The sequence below is a fragment of the Brienomyrus brachyistius genome, chromosome 8 (genome assembly GCF_023856365.1).
Source record: "Brienomyrus brachyistius isolate T26 chromosome 8, BBRACH_0.4, whole genome shotgun sequence".
NCBI classification, from domain to species: domain Eukaryota; kingdom Metazoa; phylum Chordata; class Actinopteri; order Osteoglossiformes; family Mormyridae; genus Brienomyrus; species Brienomyrus brachyistius.
The window spans coordinates 26,714,062-26,734,485 of NC_064540.1; the positions used below are offsets into that span (position 1 = coordinate 26,714,062).

At 46.7% G+C, this 20,424-nt stretch overlaps 2 protein-coding genes and 1 long non-coding RNA gene across 8 annotated transcripts; 1 reads left to right on the forward strand and 2 right to left on the reverse strand.

Annotated features, from left to right (window-relative positions):
* Positions 1-617: 617 nt before the first annotated feature.
* LOC125747416 (activity-dependent neuroprotector homeobox protein-like) lies at positions 618-10,758 on the reverse strand. Of its 3 annotated transcripts, none has more exons than XM_049022652.1 (4): positions 10,638-10,758; positions 6,159-6,275; positions 5,916-6,008; positions 618-4,993 (listed from the first exon to the last, which is right to left on the reverse strand). In XM_049022652.1, the coding sequence occupies exons 2-4, from the start codon at positions 6,264-6,266 to the stop codon at positions 2,021-2,023; spliced, it is 3,174 nt and encodes a 1,057-aa protein (XP_048878609.1). In that variant the 5' UTR covers positions 6,267-6,275; positions 10,638-10,758; the 3' UTR covers positions 618-2,020. The 3 variants fall into 3 exon arrangements, with proteins under 3 accessions (XP_048878609.1, XP_048878610.1, XP_048878608.1); XM_049022653.1 differs by lacking the exon at positions 10,638-10,758 and adding an exon at positions 10,018-10,505 and having other exon boundaries at positions 6,159-6,271; XM_049022651.1 differs by lacking the exon at positions 10,638-10,758 and adding an exon at positions 10,018-10,505.
* LOC125747421 (uncharacterized) lies at positions 9,235-18,696 on the forward strand. Of its 3 annotated transcripts, none has more exons than XR_007399300.1 (4): positions 9,235-9,380; positions 10,468-11,021; positions 13,656-13,844; positions 17,990-18,696. It is a non-coding gene; the product is annotated as an uncharacterized LOC125747421 (long non-coding RNA). The 3 variants fall into 3 exon arrangements; XR_007399302.1 differs by having other exon boundaries at positions 18,013-18,696; XR_007399301.1 differs by lacking the exon at positions 9,235-9,380 and adding an exon at positions 9,697-9,932.
* si:dkeyp-97e7.9 (DEP domain-containing mTOR-interacting protein) lies at positions 11,820-20,034 on the reverse strand. Of its 2 annotated transcripts, none has more exons than XM_049022655.1 (9): positions 19,866-20,034; positions 19,215-19,393; positions 18,052-18,175; positions 17,103-17,281; positions 16,651-16,848; positions 16,333-16,470; positions 15,839-15,909; positions 14,308-14,412; positions 11,820-13,777 (listed from the first exon to the last, which is right to left on the reverse strand). In XM_049022655.1, exons 1-9 carry the CDS (start codon positions 19,949-19,951, stop codon positions 13,652-13,654), a joined length of 1,206 nt encoding a protein of 401 aa, XP_048878612.1. In that variant the 5' UTR covers positions 19,952-20,034; the 3' UTR covers positions 11,820-13,651. The 2 variants fall into 2 exon arrangements, with proteins under 2 accessions (XP_048878612.1, XP_048878611.1); XM_049022654.1 differs by having other exon boundaries at positions 15,815-15,909.
* Positions 20,035-20,424: the final 390 nt, after the last annotated feature.

Below are 20,424 nucleotides of genomic sequence, written 5' to 3' on the forward strand. Positions count from 1 at the left end.
GTGGCAAGTCGAGTCCGAAAGTCAGGAAGTAGCAGGTTTCAATCCACTTTGGATAGCAGCAGCTTGGGTAGAAGCGGAAGTCATGTTACCAGCACAGACATTTTGAGGCCACCCAGTACCATAGCTGCTGAGGTAGAAGTTGATAATAAAAAAAAAATGGCGACTCAAATTACAGAAAGGGTGAAGCTGGTAAGTTCCAGTAGCGAGGTATTTAAGCCATCACTAGCGGGACAGAATCACCACAGCCAAATTTTTATAACAATTCTATGCAAGTTTAAAAATGTGCAACCTGCCCAATCTGTGAAGCGTGACAAACTCACACAAGTTCGTGGTTCAAATATACTATGCTCAAATTAGAACTACTATTACCCGACTTAAGTGTGACCACCAAGCACCTTTGATCTGAACCACTTCAATAGAAACAATGGGATGAGTCAGCTGCTTCAGATGAAGGTGTGCAAACAATCCATGGATATAATTCAATGGACAAACTTTGAAAATTAATGCACCACACAGAATAAGCAAGAACCAGCTTCAGTATTCAAAGCTCCATAGCAGTATGCAGTTTTAGAAACGTTTCCATTGCATTTCAGGAATTAAGACGTTAAAACGCAAGCTCTCTTTGTTATATTGTTTATTTATGCCCCTCCACAACATAACAGTACACAAAAATAGTATTCAGCATAAATAAAAACCAATTGTTGAGATACTTGCAGCACTAAGGTCAACCTGTGGTCGGCTGCTTCACAGGTCAGGGCTGTCGGGCCTCGAATCGCAGCAGCACACCATCCTGGTCCACCGGAGGAGGGGGGTCTACTCCCTGAGTGGTCCGAGGCAAACGTGCTACATTGTGTCCAATGAGTACCCAGGGACACTGCCATGCCCCGCCCCCTGAAAATGCATTGCTACAAGGTAAAAAAACAAAACAAAAAAAAAAAACACCAGCTTTGAGGGAGCGCTGTGTGGTGTGTGTGTGTGTGGGGGGGCAGCAGGGGTGGGGGTGCAAAAATAAAGGGGAACCTAAAGTGCTCACTGGAGCGAACCACAATACAGCACTTTAATTATTCAGGAGAAGGGGACACAGAGGGGGGATAACGACAGATCACAAATTAACATCCCATACAGAGTAATAATTAATGATAATCGCTCACACCACAAAACGGGTGCAAATTCTCATACAAAATAATGAAACCTTTCAGAAAGGTAAAGTCAGCCAGATTAATCTCTGAACTACAAAAATGCCGACGAGAGCAGCAACACGGCTACTCAACGTAGGCTAGCAAGATGAGCTTTATCGAAAAATGGGAGGGCGGGGGCAGTTTTAACAGCAAAGAGTAGGGGGGAAAATAGCCGACTGTTAATCTGCAATTTTACGATTATATAGGAGATTTTATGCAAAATACTATAGTTTTGTCACAAAAGAATAAACAAATGAAGACATTACAGCACTTTCTATCCATAAGAGGGGCCCAAGGTAGACCTTATGACTTAACTTGTGCATGAAGAGAGTAGCAAATATAGCAAGGATACACTGACTATAGCAACCAAGTCTCCTAAAATTGGTCTAAAAGACTGTACAAATTTACAGTATTGTGTACGACTATGAAATTAGGGTTTGTCACTTTTCCTTTTCTTCTTCAGAACATCATTACCTGCCCAGCTCTCTGGGGCCAAATAAATCATGATCGTTGAGTAAGCATCTGAACACGTAAAGTATACTGAAGACGTAACCAAGTACCACCAAGTCTTCAACACTGCATTTCCTGCACAAATGGCAGCTTATAATCTTTTGTTGGTTTTGCCACGGTGGGAAATTACAAAAAGCAGCTAAACTGTCTTTCATATACAAAAAGAAAAGAAAATCTTTGTCTCCGTCTCCTTGAGGATGGCTTGTGGGCGAACAGGAGGCCGTCAGTCCCGCCTCCCGGGTCACCACTCCGGACTGTTCGCTGTGGGGTAGCTCTGAGTCTGAGGTAAGCAGTGACGTGTGCGTGTGACGGACCGTGTGCACGTCCATGTCTCATGCTTGCTGGCTGCCAAGCTCCACGCCCCCAGTCCGCAGTCCAGACACTGGCTCTGCTCCCCCAGCCCCGCCCTCTTTGGACATCTCGTGTCCCGGGTCACGCTGGTCCTGCCACACTGGGGAGGGGGAACGGCTGCTGCCCACCATCTCTTCGTCCTCCTCCGGGCCCCCAGAGGTTCTTTCTGGCTGCTCGTCCCCATAACCGTTTTCGCTGTGGCTCGCTGGCGTCTGACCCGTGCAGTGAGGATGTTCTGGTGAACCTGCTACTGTATCAGCAAGGCCTCCCTTCTCCTCCACTACCCCCCGGGCAGGGCCGTCGGTGCATGGAGTGTCTCTCCTGGGGGGTGTCTCCTTTTCACCAAGCTCTAATGCCCTCCTCTCGTTAGCCCTGGTGTTTTTTGTCCCAGAGCCGACCTCCCCTTCTGGCCCGCTGTCGGAATCCACGGCGATGGGTTCTGATACTTTCTCAGGAGCCCTGGCGGCACTTCTGATTGTCCTGCTTGGCCCGCTGTTCCCCAGCCTCCTCTGGCTCTGGCCGCCTCCTGCAGCCCTCTGCCGACGCCAGCGGCTAAGCACCTCCGCGGAGCGGCCAATAATCGCCTTGGATGTCCGACTCTTATTCTTGCCGGCATTCTCAGGAACCACCTCAGGCTCAAGGTCCAGCTCGTGCTGGACACGGCTGAGCTGGCTTACGTTGAAGCCCAGCAGCACGACCTGCCCCCGCCTCTCGCAGTCCTGGAGACACGTCCGCCGCCGGTTGGCAAAGTGGCTGGCGACATCCGATTTCCACAGCCACAAGCTGGCGGCCAGCTTCTCAACCTCACGGCGAGATGGGTATGGCTGACGGTTGAAGTAAGACGTCAGAAAGGCCTTGCGTGTTTCGTACGATGCGTCTTCGTGGCCCTTGGGGTCCAGCGCCAAGACGACAGGCTCTTCAGTCTTCCCTGTTGGCCCCGGAGGCGTTCGGTGCCCTGGCTCCTGTGACTTGAGCCTCTTGGTGGGAGGCGAGTCCGCAGGCTCAGGCTCACGTTTGAGGGGGGCCAGGGGTGTGCCTGTGGGCCGGGGCTCAGGCCCATTCTGCGTCTTCCCCACGCCACGGCAGTGCACTAAGTGCAGTGTGATGGTGGATGCCGTCATGTTGCTGGTGTAGACGCCCAGGCAGTGGATGCACTTGTAAGTGAGCTTCTTCTCCACCGGGTGCACCGTCTGTATGACCTGGTGGCGCTCACGCAGGTGGTGCGCCAGTGCATCGGAGATGGGGCCCTTCAGGATGGAAAAGCAGAGGGGGCATAGCGTCTTGCCCACGTCTTTCTTGTAGGGTACAGCGGCCTGGGGTACGCTCTTTGCCAACGTATTGGGTGGCCCCTCTGGGATCTTGGGTGCCACCTTCTTGCCTTGCGCAGCAGAAGAGAAGTTATTCTGTGCGTGGAAGGCCACTGACTCTTCAGGTGCATCCCTCATATTGTAGGTGGTGACGATCAGCTGGACGTTTTTGGGGTTGCCATGCTGCAGCGTGAGGTCGAAGGTGAGTGGCGAGTCATTGCGGGGCCCTGCGGCCTCATCCGAATGTGCAGCACGCGTGTGCGCCACCAGCTTCTCCACGTCATGGAAGACGTTGCGGCAGTGCGGGCACGACAGGCCGTGGATCAGCATGTGGTTGAGCAGCGTGTCACTGGGCAGGTAGCGGTTGCAGTGGAGACACTTGCTGGTGAAGTTGTGGATCTTCATGATGTAGTTGGCCACGGCACGTACCTTCTCTGCCTTGTGCTCCTTCTCGAAGTGCGCGCTGTACACGTTCTCAGGGAACAGCTCATTGCAGATGGTGCAGATCTTCCACTTCTGCGTGTAGGACGTGCCCAGCAGGGAGCTGCCACCGCTGCCCGCCTTCTTACCGGGGCTCACTGAGGTCACCGTGGCGGCAGCTGCCTGTACCCGCGAGGGTAGTGATACGGTCTTCAGTGTGGACGAGAGGGCGGATGACGGGGTCGTTGAGGAAGAGCCCGCCCCCGCCTGGACACCCGTGCGGGCCGCCGCCTGGCCACCCGCCCCGACCCCCTGCGCGCTTGCGTTCTGCCGGATGGTGTGTGACTGCTGCGGGATGGTCACCTGTGTGTTACCTGGAAGGGTGATGCGCACCTGCTGACCAACCGAGAAGGCCTGTGCCGTGGACCCTTTTATACCAAACTGGCCCGGCTTCAGGGGCACGGCCGACAACAGCCCAGTCTTAGGCAGTGACAGCCGGCTTAGCTGCTGCGTGGTGAGGGTGCGAACACCAGTGGTCACCACAGTGCCCTTGGACGACACCCCCAGGATGCTCTTGTCCTGGGTTTTTGGGGAGATCATCATCAGAGGCTGTGCACGTGGCACAACCACGCTGGTGTGGCCGATCATAGCCGTCACCTGGTAGCCAATACGCTCATGGTCCTCAATGACATGCTGCACCAGGGCCTCGTACGTGCGCGGTATGAACAGGCAGCGTTTGCAGTGGATGGCGTCGGTGTCGCGGGAAGGTGCCGTGGATGAAGCGGACGTCCCGCCATTGACGGACTTCTCAGAGGCTTTTGAGACATACGGTGCCGCCACATGCTGGAAGTGCTCCCGGTAGATATGTTTGCGCACCACATTGTAGAGTGGGTCACGGTACGTGCATTTCTTGCAGTAGTACACGGCCTGCTCCACGCTGTCACCAGATCGTGGCTTGGGGCTGCTGCCGTCCAGCCGGCCCGCCTCCTTCGAGCCGGCTGCTGCGGCTCCGCCAGCCTGACGTACTGCGTTGCTGGGCACATGGAACAGTCGGATGTGTGTCTCCAGTGTCGCCTTGTTCCCATAGAAGGTACAGTAGGGGCAATTGAGCAGGATGCGGCTCTCGAAGTCCTCGCTGTGCACATTGCGGAAATGGCTCTTGTAGGCCGAGAAGAACTTCGAAGAGAAGGAACAACCGGAACACCAGAAGGGCTTCGACCTGTACTCCTGTGGACAGAGCAGAGGATTAGCAGGTTTGAGTGAACCAGAGGGAGCCCCGCGGCCCTCAGGTGGCCATCTACGGCAATAATGCTTAGATTCATCATACAACACAAAGCCAATGGCTTCATGCTGGATCAGAGAGCAGTGTGGTAACTGCTGTGAGAGCTGCGCAGAACTGGACAGATGTCAGATACATGGAACTTGTAAGGGGTGAAGCATCACAATAGGAAGTAACAACATGCTTCAAGCCTGCCCCTCACGGGTTTGTTTTGGAGCCAGTTGGTAAACATAATGCCCCAGATCACACATATGTGAAAGTGTATTCTAGATTCCTGCAGCCCCATGTAAGACTGAATGTACTTTAAAGGTGCCATATTATGCTTTTCCAGTTTCTCCCTTTCCATTAGTCCGTTATATAGCTTTATGTCAATGTAAACGCCCTGCAAAGCCTTAAGGCCCAAAGTACACACCAAAGGGAGTATCTTTCACTACAGAAGCCACACTTCTCTAATCTGCCTGATACACCTCACTGGAATTCCAGCCCTTACTTCTGTGACATGGTGAGGTCACCTCGTTACACAATCCTTATTGGCCGCCTACTTGCAAGACTTGGCTGCAGACTGCAAGAAACGGGTGGAAAGAGTAGAGCAAGCTGACCAGAGCACACAGGGCTCAAAGGTACGGCTTAAAGCTCTAACAGAGTGTTTCAGAGTGAACAGAGATGTACAGTATGAGAAAAATAATGTGTTTTTAGAACACTGAAGCATGTAAATCTATTCCAGTAAACCCCAAAAACAAAATTATTAACAGTGAAAATGAGCAGGACACTGACATGGTGATGAGAGTCTTGGCACATGCATACAGAATGCATTTTGTGTGCTAGCCAATCACATTGGTAGCATCAAAACCCTACCAGCATGTGACATACCTGTGCTTTAGTTAATGATGGATCCCACATGCACAGGTCATCCCAGGTGGTATTTTTGACATAGAAGTCATTGGGACCAAACTCCTTGAAGTCCTATTACAAAGAGGATAAAGGACAGTACTGAACATGTTTAAGTGGACGAATATGAAAATATATGCTGCTGAAGCAACTGATTCAAAGAGCAAACGTCAAAAGAATATTTAATTCAAAACTCAAAGGGATGCAACGCAAAAGGCACAGTACCTCTACGTGGTCCTTGCAGTACTCCAAGCCGATATCGCTCAGAACCTTCTTCACATTTTTCCTGGCTTTCCGTAAACTATAGAGGTTGTTTACAGGGAGCTGAAACATGCTTCCTATCTGGCAGGAAAAAAGAAAATAATGTCACGTACCTGTCAACCACAACAGAATATGGCGAATTTCATCACTATTAAGACTCCTAACAAAACGTGCCAATCCAAATGGAGGCCAGGTAAAATTAAGCCCAGAAAAACAGCATACAGGCTATTTGCATTCAAGCTACTATATTTTCTTGCGGTTCAAAAACATCAAGCTACCCAAGCAGCTCAAATCAATCCTCAGAATTGAATATTCTGTGACATTCAGGACTATTAATTGTTCCTCTTTACTAAAGAGCATTTAGCTTGATGCTTTTGTAGCACCGATTTCAAAGCTTTGCCGCCTAATCGAAAGGAATAGGTTATAATTCATATATTATGTGAATAATAAATATAACAACATTGGGAATTATTATAATAATTTAGTCAAAACTCTAATGAGGTTAATACAAAATCCACCAAATACATTTAGGAATGAAAACTATTGTACTGGAGGTAAAAAATTATGCATGGAAAGTAGGTTGTGGATGATCTGACAAAACCAACACCCACATTTGTCAAGGACCAAAACTGAAAAATTCTCCTTGAGAAAAACTGATTTGCCAATGGAATAACCACTGCAGGCTACTCCACATTCACATTGTGCGGTTCAGATACATTCCCTGATTTGAAGGACGGACTGCACATCTTCCACCATTAAGATGCAAGCTTCTATTCACTCTAAAGTGTGTATTTTTGTGAATGCTATTTCTTGCGCACTCAGTGCTACAGTTCTAAAGCAACTTATTCCACCAGAAAATAACTTGCGCACCACTTAAAACATGATGTAAACAATGATTAAAAACAATCCCTCAAACATTACTTGCACAAGTAGTGAGCCTGGATGATGACAGTACAGCCACTGGACCAGCAGCACAGTTCTGTCAGTTTGAACACTGGAGAAGCCAGCTTTCACACTGCTGTTAAACTGACATAAAGGCAGCAGCAAGTTAAGATGGAGTCTCCAGCTGGGCCAGTTATCCCAGTTCATTGTTAAAAAGGAGTCTTCGGTTACCAACACCTTTATTACTTAGTTGCTTGATGGACAATCTAGAAGACATATTCTTTGGATAATCTGTATTTTACACATCTGAATAGTTAATTGGAACATTTTAAATATTTTTGACAGCAGGGCCATCCCCAAGACACAAACATCCAAATTTTAATCCACAAAACCCCCAATGAAAAAAACTGTAGTTAGAGCAATTGCAGCTGTCTGCCCAATTCCATCATGTTCTCCTTAATCCATGTCCTCCCGTGCATCTTCACCTGCCTGTTGCCCTCAATCTCTCTGTATCAATCAGTCTTTGTTTTCACCAGAACCTTTACTGCTCTCTGCCTCTCTGCCTTTCTCTCACCACCCACCTACAGCAAGTGGGCTCTACAGTCTGAGAAATTGCCCTTCTTACAGAAGTCATTAAAACCTTAAAACCTATTTGACATTCAAATGCTTATCCAGATCAGGGTCATGTAGGGGGTCTGGAGCCTATTCCAAGCATAACAGGATACAATGCGGGGGTACACCCTGCATGGGATGTCAATCCATCACAGGGCACATGCATGCAGACACAAACACACGCTATTGGCATTTTGGAAATATCACATGGATCATAGGACAAAACAGGAGTTTCCAGAGGAAACCCCTATGATGCAAAGAGAACATGCAAACATCAAATAGGAATCAAAAGTGGGATTTGAACCCCCACCTTATAGGTGCGAGCCAATGATACAATCCACTAAACCACTGAATCATGAACCCTGGTCTGGACAACAGAAGAAACTGTCTTAACACCAATTCATTATTAATTCCCTATTAATTTTCCACAATAAACTGCATAACTAACCCCACTTGCATAAAATATGCGTCCCTTTTGCAAGTACCTTTTAAAAACCACAGTGGCATTATACAACAATATGATTTGTAGTTCCGGCATGTTGAATCCAACTTTGAGACTCAAATGACCACAGCGAATCATGTCCCATGTTCCCCACCGGACATGGCTATGGTTATACCAGCAGTCCCACCGCCTGTGGTGCATGCAGCCACGAGGAGCTCCAGTGCCCTTCCAGCCTCGCTTGTCAGCCCAGTTTCCCCCATTGCTGGTAGATGGCGCTAGAGAGCGCCCTCGGCCTTCCGATTATGTAAGACACCCAGCTCCGCAACTGCGGCCCAGCCCCCATGATCACGGAATGGCGCCTCCTATTGAGTCTGCAGCGGCGCCCAACATGTCTGCATTGCAATTTTTTCCCTTTCTCTTTTTCCTCTGGCGGTGGGGGCTGGGTATAGTCCGCTTCGCTTAAGGGTCGCTGGTTCAGCACGCCCAACATAGTCCGTAAAAAACGACTTTTTGTCTTAAATTTGCACTAGAACTCGTAATTGGGGGAGGCTGTCGTTATACACACTTTGGATCGAGCTTTTAAAATTACGCGGTTGTTTTTTTTTCCTTGCAGACGACACTCTTTTCGTGACGGCCGGCTTTCGCTGTCATCTTCTACAAAAACTCAGCAACCCCGTCCACCCACACAGCCATATACAAACGGGTACCAAAACTAGGGGGGAGAGGTTAACCACAGAAATTCACCGCCGAAAATTCCAGATTCGCTGGCTATATAAACGACATTCGGGAAGAGTAGGTAGATTAAAAAATACATATATCTGGCAGGGAGCAGCATTTTTAGGTTAACGGCTAATAATCATCCCCTCAAGCCAGATGCTTGTGTGTCAGACTGCTTCCCATTCATTGCTTTTTCCCGAGCACTTCAACCGTGTCTGAAGACGCGCTTGTACCTGGCGGAGTTGCGTCGGCACGGCACGCGCCTCTCCCATCACTTCGCCACATCGACCGCGAGCCAATTAGCCAAACACTGTAACACCTGCGCGAGAGCACGGCCAAAACTCACGGCAGCCGCTAATTAAAGCGCGAACGGGGCGCTTTGCGGGACCTCAGCCGAGCCGGATCGCCTTTGAGGCGATCCGAAAAAGAGATGGCATAAAATCCTTCTTCCCCCCCCGCGCTGGAGTTTCGCGATAACATTAATGGTGGGACTCCACAGAACGGTCTGCACGGCCAAGCCAGTTAGACCGGCGGTAAGGGGCCGAATGGTCCAAACCAGCCGCACACGTACCCGTCACGATTAAGCTAGGCGGTTAACAATGACAGCATTAAGATTTAAGTTCATTGATCGTCGGTGGGTACCTCTAAACAGCAATAAAAAACACTGTTCGGAATTACAATATACATTACGACTAATAAAAGAAAATAACTGCCAATTAAATAATCGGATAAGTTAACCGGTATATCTCCAGATACTACAAGGCACGGCATTCATAGCGGCCATATATAAACTACGATTATTGCGTTAACTAAACAAATACCGCAACATCCCAAACTGAACCAGTGTGTTTATAAGCCGGGGTCGGGGCTTAAAACTACCGGACGAGGCTGCGGTGCGCTGGCAGCAGCTAAGCTAACTAGTTGGTTACCCTGAGGCTCGTGGCTCAGTAGGCGGCATGGCTGGATATTCACCTAGACTACCAGGGGGCTCGATCGCGACAGTCCAACAACTTCTGAAGAATCGTCGTCCAATAAACAAACAAGCGACCGCAAGCCCACAGCTATCATATGTATCGACAGCATTAGTAAGTACTGCGCTGGCACAGTTAGCCGGCTAACTGTCAACACTTGTTTTATCAGCCCGTTAGCCGGCTAGCTAGTTGGCTTTACCTGCTTGAGTAAAATCAGGCGGCTAGCTACTCCACACTTGAGGCGATCTGTAGCTAGTTAACGTTAAACTGAACCCGCGGCGAAGACAAAGGGGCGATCGTCGTCCTCCCTCCTCTTCCTCACTGGGCAGCCGAGACGAGTCGCTTTACTGGGAGACGTTCAGGTGCCCACACCGGACCGACAGAATGGACTAAACTCCCTTTGCTGTCCGTCCCGGGGCTTACGGCTGTCCTTCTCTCTCCCTTTTCGGCTGCCGGCGATGAAGTGCTGCTGTCACACATCTAGATAGTGCGTAGCTGAATAGCCAAGTTTACTGATGGTACAAGAGAAATGAGCGGTAGTGCAGTACCCAGTGTTGCGCCAATTTTACCAGGTTTTGTACAAAATAGAATCTGATCCACACTATGATCATTTACAATCACTAATACTTTTCTCCCTCCTCTTCTACAGACAATACCCCCCAGTCAAGAACCTGCCCAGTCCAAAATGGCGTATGAAAAAGAGCGGAAGTGACATATGCGTTTGATTAGCATAAGAAAGTCATTGTGCCCACAGAGAGACCACTTGATTAAGGGAAACGTCGTTTTAGGAGTTTTATACTACATAAACTTGGTATTTACCTGACCCGCGAAGGTACAACGATATCCTTAAATTCAGATTCCGCCCGTTTGTCAAATAAAGGGAGACAGCAGCAGTTTTAGGGAGAGGGGAAACCGAACTGCACCCTCCGATGTCCAATAGGGGGCGTATTGGTCGTGAGTCCGATGTGGTGAATCAATATGAAAAAACTGGCGCGCATGCGTTTTGGGTCTCTATGCTGGCGCCTTCCCTAGGCGAAGAATCGGATGTGCACACTGCCTCATAACATCCCCGGGTGGCGCTATGCTTATTATTGCGCTGTGCTCAACCGGACTACTTTCCAAGTATCACGTGCTTTCTTCATATCCCGGGTTTCAGCCGTGGGTCAAGTGCAAGGCCATTGAATTGGGCGTGCTGAGAAAATGGTAGGTCCATCCTTGTCTGTAAACCACATCAGATCTGATGATAGCAGTGACCTGCTGCATATGCTTGTGGTTAAAATAATTAAATAAATTCAATGGTGTGTCACTCGGGACACATGGTGAGTAAAACTGTAAAAAATCTGACATTGTGCTCACCATGAACTGACATGTGCGCACTGAACTGCTTCTTTGTTCATCATTCTATATTTTGTGCCAGGCCTCCCTAAGAATTTTTTTTTTCTGTAGAGCAAATTTTTTTCCCAATATTGCTAGCTATGTCAATCATACTTTTTGAAACACACATACATCTCTGAAGTATAAAAAAAGGTGACAGCAAGTGACACTAGGCTCCAGGGGTGCTGGGTAAATGGACTGAACGTACTCAGGTACCAAGTTTCACTCTCAACAGTGCATATGTGTACGTGTCATCATGGGGTTTCCTCTGGGTGTTCAGATTTCCCCCCACAGTGCTAGAACTTGATGAGGCTAATTAGAGTTATCAAATTGTCGATCGATGTACATGTGTGGGTGTTCCCTGTGATGGGCTGGCACCCCATCCTGGGTTGTTCCCTACTTTGTGCCTGTAGTTTCTGGGATAAGCTCCAGATCGCCCAGGACCCTGAACAGGACAAGAGATTACAGAAAATGGATGGATATATATTATTGAAAATATTTAAATGAATAATAAATATAATTGAATATTGAACACGAGTTATTAAAAATAGATAAATGTAGTATATGTTGAACTGGATTTGACTGCTCACTCTCTTTAGGTGTTCAAATGTAAAGCAGACCCAAGAATCAGAAATGGAAAGATCTTTATTGGCCAAATATATTTTACAAGGAATCTGTCTTGGTGGGCGTGCTTCAGTATGACATATAACATGCAAGATAATTTCAAGATAATTTGCAAGTATGTACACATGAACATTTAAAGAAATGTATTACAGTAGACTGTAAGGTGGTATAGAGGTCCAGTTTGGATTAAAAATAAACACAACATGGACTGGGTTTCGCAGAACACATGTAGTAAAATTTAAAAATGAACACATTTTAAGTATTTTTTTGTCAAATTAGACTCAAACTCTTTGCCATTCAACTTACTAATGCATACGCCTGTTACGTAGAATTAGCATTACAGGAGGCAACAGACATGCTACAAAACCATTAAAGACCTAAGAGTAACGCTCATAAGGTGTGTGGCGGGCACGCTGCCAGTGGCAAGCAGATTTGCATTAAAAAAAGAAAATGAACGGCTATTATGAGATTTTTAATTTTGCGGAACTGCTAGGGTTAGGGCGTAGGAGAAAGCTTGATTTTGTGGGCGGGGACACAATAATTCGAATACAAAGGTTTGTATTTTTTGGGATGGACGCAAGAAGCAGAATTATATAATGGGAATGGGGTCAAGGGTGTAACTTTGGTTTGAACATTGCGGGGGTTCAGGTCTCCACCCATAATGGGGGGGGGGGGGGGGGTTGACGGTTGTATTAACCAGTTTTGATTATTGACGGGGTTACAACCCTGTAATTTACCCCTATGGGGGGGGGGGGTACACGTCCCCCCCTGTTTCCTATGCTCCTGTACCTACTCCAAAGTCTCTCAAAAAAAGTACACGTAACATTGTTAGACAACTATAACATTTCTGTCGTACCACCATCTATTGATCCAAACTACGTTACAGCATTCTATCTATCTATCTATCTATCTATCTATCTATCTATCTATCTATCTATCTATCTATCTATCTATCTATCTATCTATCTATCTATCTATCTATCTATCTATCTATCTATCTATCTATCAGAGTTTAATAAATAAAGGCGTATTCCCTCGGGTCCTCGTTCAATATAAACACATCAAAGTGATTTACTTAAGCGATTGTACTTGCTTTAGGTACGGAACTCTGAACACACTTTCAGTTTGTTTTATATTTCAGTTGCTTAAGCATTTGCTTGCCTCAAATAAAAATACGAAATATAAACTCTGTATATGTTATGCAATTTTATCATTTATCTTTAAGTTAAACCACAGTTCAGTGTGGACTATTACGATTATTAATAAGAAATCTAACCTGCTTGCTAGTTTACAGTGACAGTTGCGAGCGAGACAGTAATATGCTATTAGAAATCTTGTAATCAGACACTTGACTTCGGATGTTTGATTTCATCCCCCCCCCTTCTCTGAGTTTAAAGAAGCCATTAACTGCGGTTTGTTCGATCTGCAGAAAACAAGCTGTAATAAAGTTAGATATTGGCGCAGGTACGGATGTAACATTCTGGTCTTCCATCACGATACACTAGGTGGCGCGATTTCCTCAGTCTATCACCATTGCCCATCCACTGTGTAGCGATTGATGCAGCGAGCTTTTTCTTATTAATGGCAGATGTTTGATAATCCGTAATTTTCCATAATCCTCAAACATAGCTATTAAAATCTTCATGTCAGATGTCTGTTTCCAAGAAAGCAGATCAAAGCAGTGAGTCTGCCAAGGACAGGTAATATTGGGTTCCCTTCATGACATGGGGGGGCAGGAACCACACTGAGAACATCACTATGGAATATGACAAAGTGCACGAGAAAGTTCCTGAAGACATTCTTATGTGGTTCTTATTTATGGCTGATAACTCTGTTCAGTCCAGCGGTTCCATCACCTCCAGCACAACGGTGCGCGGGCCCGTCATGACCAGCCTGGTGACGACACGGTAGTCAAGGTGGAGGACACAGCGGCCGTTCACCTGGCAGATAAACTGCCGCACCTGAGAAAGGCCAGCAACATCGGCGTTTAGGACCCCTGTCGCTTCCTTAAACCACCTCTCTGTATAGGTATGTGTCCATCTATGTGCCTGTATACAGCACTGTGCAAAGGTGTTAGGCAGTCAAAGAACATGTTTATAGCTCTTTATCTGGGTTGTAAGTATATTTTTACACATAACGAAAAAACATGGATGACTAGGGGAGGTTTCAAAATTGTTAAGCTAACACATTTTTACAGACATAATATCATAGTTTTACACCAGCATGAAGATCATTTAAGGTCTGCTTAAGACTTGCGCATAGTACTGTATGTGTGTAGCAAATTTACTGACAGTGTACACAGGCCCTTGTGTGTTTCTCTGTGTCAGTGAGTCTGTATGTTTCCCAGATGTGCCAGTACCCGTTTGTGTGTATCCGTCTTTCATTTTCTGTGTGCGCTCACATCTGCCCGTGAGCCTTTGATCGCCCATGTGTGTATGTACATGAGTGTACTTCTGCTTGCTTGTGCGAGCGCTCCCATGCACAGTGTTACCTTCACCCCGCCGGTGGCCGCGGGCCCTCCAGGTTCCACAGCCTGGACGTAACAGGGTGGCGATCCGCGCACCACGAATCCCCAGCCCACAGCGTCGCCCACCACCTACAGATAGACACACTTGCAGTCACACACAAACACACCGATGCCACTACTCACTGATACTGCCACAAATCAGCTCCTGTGCAGAATTCACGGTGACTGAATTTTAGCGTGATGAATGATCACTAATCCCATTCCAGCACAACTCCTCAAAAGATGACAAATCTAAATTTTTAGTATAAAGAAAACTCATAACACTTCACTTAAATCTGTCATTAATAATGTATTATATACACCTTCATAATGATTTATAATGGTCAGTATAAGAATTAAAAAAGCATTACAGTATCTTCTATTGACAATCATAAGGCATTAAAGTGTTGATAACAATACTTCATAAGCGCCAATGAAGCTCTCATTTATAATGCACCATAGGTACTTTATAATGTGTCATAATGATTGGTGTAAGCATTAAGGATGCTCTGTACTGCATCATGAAGGTATCTTTAATGCATCATAGGGCGCTTTTCCACTGCGCCAGGCACCATACTTTTGGTACTTTGATAACCGAGACAATCTTAATCATTTTCATCTTTGCCATTTAAATCACTTGAAGGCGGGTTTGTGAGAAATTTATCAACTCCTTTTATGTTTTTTAAATATCCCAGTATTTATTACAATGTAATCACATTGCTATATTTAGATCAAAAGTGCCCATAGATGAGAGCTTCAAAAAGCATTCATAATGCATAATATACATGGCTATAATATCCATCCATCCATTTTCCAAACCGCTTATCCTACTGGGTCATGGGGGGTCCGGAGCCTATCCCGGAAGCAATGGGCACGAGGCAGGGAACAACCCTGGATGGGGGGCCAGTCCATCGCAGGGCACACTCACACACTATTCACAACACACATGCAGACCTACGGGCAATTTAGTAACTCCAATTAGCCTCAGCATGTTTTTGGACTGTGGGGGGGAAACCGGAGTACCCGGAGGAAACCCCACGACGACATGGGGAGAACATGCAAACTCCACACACATGTAACCCAGGCGGAGACTCGAACCCGGGTTGGCTATAATATGTTATGCCTTTTTATAAATATTTATAGCCATGTTTATAATGCTTTATGAATGCATTATAATGTGGTATGAATGTATTCATAAATTCTTATAGGCATTTCTTTCATAGAAAATGTTACCATAAAACTTTCCCATGACGTCCAATTGTGTGAGTTCTGTTGCCTTTTCATGACCATGTACTATATTTGTTTTAAGATGCATAGACAATCCCATCTCTGCCTTAGGGGTTAATATTCTTATGGAGACATCTCAAAAATGTTCCTCATAAAGATAAGCCGAACTCTTCAACGATAGATCCAAACAAAACATAATACTTTTACAAAACAGTCAATTGGAAATGAAGCAGTGAGTGAGAGAATAGGCTTCCCATCCACTCACATGCATTTGGGCATTGTCGCTCACCGTCAGAACCTTCCTAACAAAGGGCGCGCCAGGACACATGAGCTCCTCACGGGTTACACTCCTTTTCAGAACTGTCAGTCAAATGAGACAGGAAGAGCTTCTTGCATCACAAGGAAGTGAGTCATGAGGACCATAAGTAGAACAATATGAAATGACTGTTTATGGACTGGAGGTAGTGATGTTTATTATGGGGGACAGGGTGGGGAGGGGTTACAGCCTGACACAATATCCCAGCATGTATCTGCTGTTCCTGTTTAGACCAGTGCAGTGAGCAGACACCAGTCTGTACTGGCCCACTGTGCAACTTCTTCAGTCTTAATGGAATGTTTGGTCTGAACTTGAACGTGACAAAACTGTTTTGGTGCCTCTCTCTTTGCTAATTCCCTGCCATGATGAAGCCTGGCACTGACCATGACAGTAAAATACAGAGGGCGCCAGCTGTGCCCAGACCTGTCCCAGTGTACATTGTTTCTCTCCCGGCAGGAGATGCTGACCTGATTTGGGATTGCACCTGGTGTGAGGAAGGGGGGGCAGTGGGGAAGGGGGGAAATACCCATCCTGAGTCATCTGCTGCGAGGTCACTCCCCCCCGATGGACAGTAGATGTTACTCTGATCTCCTTACTGGGTTGCACTGTAGGAAGGATCACACACAAACAGGCAAACAACTGCGCCTTGGATTCGCACAGTATATAAGCACAAACTGTTAATAAGCAAAATGCTATGGTGTGTCATGTTCTGTTGTATGTAAGTGAGCATTTGTCTTTATGTAAAAAGTGTCTGTTCATGTATATGTGGAGGTGGGAGGGTGTACCAGACAAGAAGCTGGATTTCTCCTCCTCTGGAGGTGTTTTGCGCAGGACAAAGGGGCTGTCGAGGGGATCATCCTCGGCTGGTGACGCCTCCCCTGCCTCGCCCTCACTCAGCAACTCGGCAAGCCTCCGCTGCCGGCGGAAGTTGATAGAGAAGCGGTACAACAGGGGACTGTCATAGAAGTGATGCTTCTTCTCCACTGTGGAGGGAGAGACAGAGAGAGACGGCTTAGCTGAGAGAGGGAGAGACTCGAGCTGAAAGGGTACCTCTCATTGCAACTGGCTTCCTGACGACTGAGGAATTGAAGCCCTGTTGGATGTATGGGCTAGCCACAGCCACTGGGATTAGCCACATGGTGTGGAGTGCCTGGGGCCACATTCATTCAACATCGTCACGGCTTCTTCTGCCGCCTGCGAGGGTGGGGGGGGGGGGGGGGGGGGGGCGGTCGCTCACCGTGCTGTATGATACCGTGCTCCAGAAGGGCGCGGCACAATTCTGTGCCCTGACGCCGGCAGTCGGCCTCCCCATTCTGCAGCAGCCAGTCAATAAGCTGGCATCCAGCAAAGACACGCCGGTTGACCCCGCCCTGCTCCACCTGCTGTTGCAAGATGGAGTTCTTCCCAGAGACCAGGCTATGGAAAAGCATCCACACACACACACTGCGTGATCGTGTTACTATACCATACACTCAAATGTTAACAAGTCAATCAGAGACCCTTACGATTATCCTGCCCCTCCCCCCCCCCAACTGTACAACTCCCCTGCACACAGTTGGAACTATACTCCATGCATTTTTGCATGTTGTTACATTTATAAAACAAATCTGCATATATGATACCATAGGATTATAACACACACCCTGCTGGCTTTCAACTGCACATCCATTGCAGGCCAGTGGTGAGCCCAGTCCCCAAAAGCATCTAGCACAAGGCAGAGGTACACCCTATGTAGGATGCAAATCCCTAAACCAGCACCTATATCCATACACTACGGGCAATTTAGATACATTTATTAGTGTAATTTCATGACATTGGACTCATCATGGGGAGAACATGAAAAGGTAGCAGGAGGTAAAATTTTAGTCTGCAACCCTGGAGGTGACAATGAACAGAGTTACCCACTGAGCCGCTATGCTACCCACATCTTAATATATATTTAGCAAAATTATTTATCCATGTGACCCTCAGCAGAAACAGTGACTGGAATAATTGAAAATATATTTACAAAAAATTCAACCACAGATGACAGGGCACTTGTTTGCATTTTTGATGCTCATTACCAGGCTTCATTTGGTTTAATTCTCCAAGTAACAAGATGAGATGTGAATTAACCCAGAGCAGAATACTCCCTCCTATCACTACAGGTTTGCCAAGCCACCAAGGGAAGTGGAATGAGCTCTCACTGCTCATAAAGCCTTTGGCCACGCATGAAGACCTTCATCTCCATGTTGAAGGGGAAGGTTCCGTCGTCCTTCCGGAATCGGTACAGCAGTTTGGCATCCTTAAACGTCGATTGCTTGTCACAAACTAGGAGGGAGAAGCATGACAATGATGGATAATATGTCGGAAGGGCCCCCAGAGACAGGGGAACACACCTGGAACCTTCAGCTACATTACTATAATTTTTCTTTCTCTGATTTAGTCTCAGTTGGTGACAGAAAGCTTCAATGAACTTCAGCATTCATGCTCCAGTTTGCTTCATGCTTTGTCATTGTCCTTTACTCTGTTTTGCACTGTGGAGTGCTGGAGGTCAATTTATATACAAAACTGATGTTTAAGAAGATGTTTTTGTTGGCATTTTGGGAATTGTGACATGTGAGATGTAGGTTATAGTGTGCAGTGTTCGGGAAGTTACTCACGAAAGTAATCCCTTACTGACAAGGTGGAATGTTCAGATCCAGAATGTATAAACCCAAACCAAGGTTTTGTTTCAACCAACCAGCTGAGTACTCTGTGACTGTGGCTCTTTGTATAATAAAATGACTCAGCAATACTAATGCAATGAATCATTTAAATCTACTGACTTCTTTCCTGCACAATGGGAGGAAAGACAGTCACGTTTTCATGTGTAAAATGTCAATGAATTAAATGCTAAATGGAAATAAGCTCCCTACTATCTCCATTCCAGAACTTTGAGGCCTGTCTGCCATTCGAAAAGTTATACAAAACTCCAGATCAGAAGTTTACACCCTCTGACATTCTCTTGTGCTCTGTGGTGCCAGCGTTGGCACTGCGCACAGCACAACAGTCCTGCCCATGGTGCACCAGCAGTGAACAGCCCTGGTAGCTTTGAGGAGAAGTTTTCTCTGCATGGAGGCTGCTGCTGCCACAGGTAGCACATAGACAGCTGAGGTCACAGTCTCGCAATATCTCTATGAATAAGTCTTGATTGATACCACCAATCCAGTCCACTCTGTTCATCTTGCTCCCTCTAATGTAAATACAATTTGTTTCTTAAAAACTAAAAATTGTTTCTTGCCTGCATCTGGTAAGAATCTCACTGCTGTGACACGACCAGCCGGTTACACATTGATAACACAGCAACGTCCACGGCCAGAACTCCTACCGTGGTGAACAATGTCTTGGTCCATCAGGTACTGCATTATGCGTACGGCTGAGCCACGGTCTGGCGCCTCCTTGTGGCCAATCAGCCAATCGATTAGTTCCTGTGCCACAAAGCAGTTGGGGTAGGTGCGCAGGTGATAGCGCCGATCCTTGATCAGCTTGCAATCGTGGAGCCGCAGCCTATGGCAAGGCGAAGCCGGGGAATCAACAGTACAAAGGTGGCCACTCAGTCACTGGTCTTGTGGAAGTTAACCGAGACTCGATCACATTTTTTTCGCTTTTATCTCTCATTATGTTTCTGTAGACAAGAAGACTGTGAGTTGTGAGTTTTTTTCCCTCTCACTTACTCTATAACAGCATCTTTTGCATTTTTAGTTTTATTCATTCGTGCGATGCGTTCACCCAGAAAGACAAAACATTTTATTGTGACAGCACCAATGTGACATGGTAAGTGGTAAAGAAAACTCTGTACAACAAAAGAAAAAAAAACTCAGTTGTACCACAATGTTTTATGAGAATGCACTTTGGTTAATCAACTTCTGGCAAGACTAGTTAGACCAGGAGACTGAATCTGTATGTAAATCACAGGGTCAAAGAGAAACTTCAGGATAAACACCATTCTCTCCCTCTCTCTTTCGCTCTCTATCCGTACCTGAGCTGTTCACCGGCGATCCTCACCTCGGCCTTGTGCTGGTGGGCACTGGCCTTTCTGTGGATGCTGCTTCCTGTCTTCTCCATCCCTCCAATGCGGACCTCCTCAGTGGCCTTTTATAGTGGACCTATTTAGTCAATAAACAACCCCCAGGGGCTGTGTTGTGTGCACACAAACACACGTCTTTCCACAAGGGCTTATGAACACACATACACAGACACACACACTTTACATGGCCCAAAGGAAGCAGATGGACACTAGCCTGCCTAACATCTCATTCGGAAACCAAGGATATTAATATGAAGTTGGCACCCCATTGTTGCTATCATAGTTCCTGTTCTTCTGGGAGAGCTTTCCATTAGATGCTGGAACATTGGATTTGCTGCCATTCAGGTTGATCAGTTGGGTGATCAGGGCTCTTTCTGTGAGTTTTTGCGGCTGACTGCTTCACAACTGAACCTGCTCCCAGACATTTTGACCTTCACATTCACTTGGCACTGACCCAGAAATGTGGCAAACTGACTTGTTGGAAAGATGGCCATCCTATGATAGTCCCGGG

Coding starts and splice junctions, on each gene's coding strand:
- LOC125747416 (XM_049022652.1), bottom strand. CDS start 6,266: ATGTTTCAGCTCCCTGTAAACAACCTCTATAGTTTACGGAAAGCCAGG. Junction 6,009..6,158: donor ACTGCAAGGACCACGTAGAG/GTACTGTGCCTT, acceptor TCTTTGTAATAG/GACTTCAAGGAGTTTGGTCC. Junction 4,994..5,915: donor CATCATTAACTAAAGCACAG/GTATGTCACATG, acceptor CTCTGTCCACAG/GAGTACAGGTCGAAGCCCTT.
- si:dkeyp-97e7.9 (XM_049022654.1), bottom strand. CDS start 19,951: ATGGAGAAGACAGGAAGCAGCATCCACAGAAAGGCCAGTGCCCACCAG. Junction 18,176..19,214: donor CCAAGACATTGTTCACCACG/GTAGGAGTTCTG, acceptor TCTCCCTCCTAG/TTTGTGACAAGCAATCGACG. Junction 13,778..14,307: donor CGGCCACCGGCGGGGTGAAG/GTAACACTGTGC, acceptor GGCCTTTCTCAG/GTGCGGCAGTTTATCTGCCA.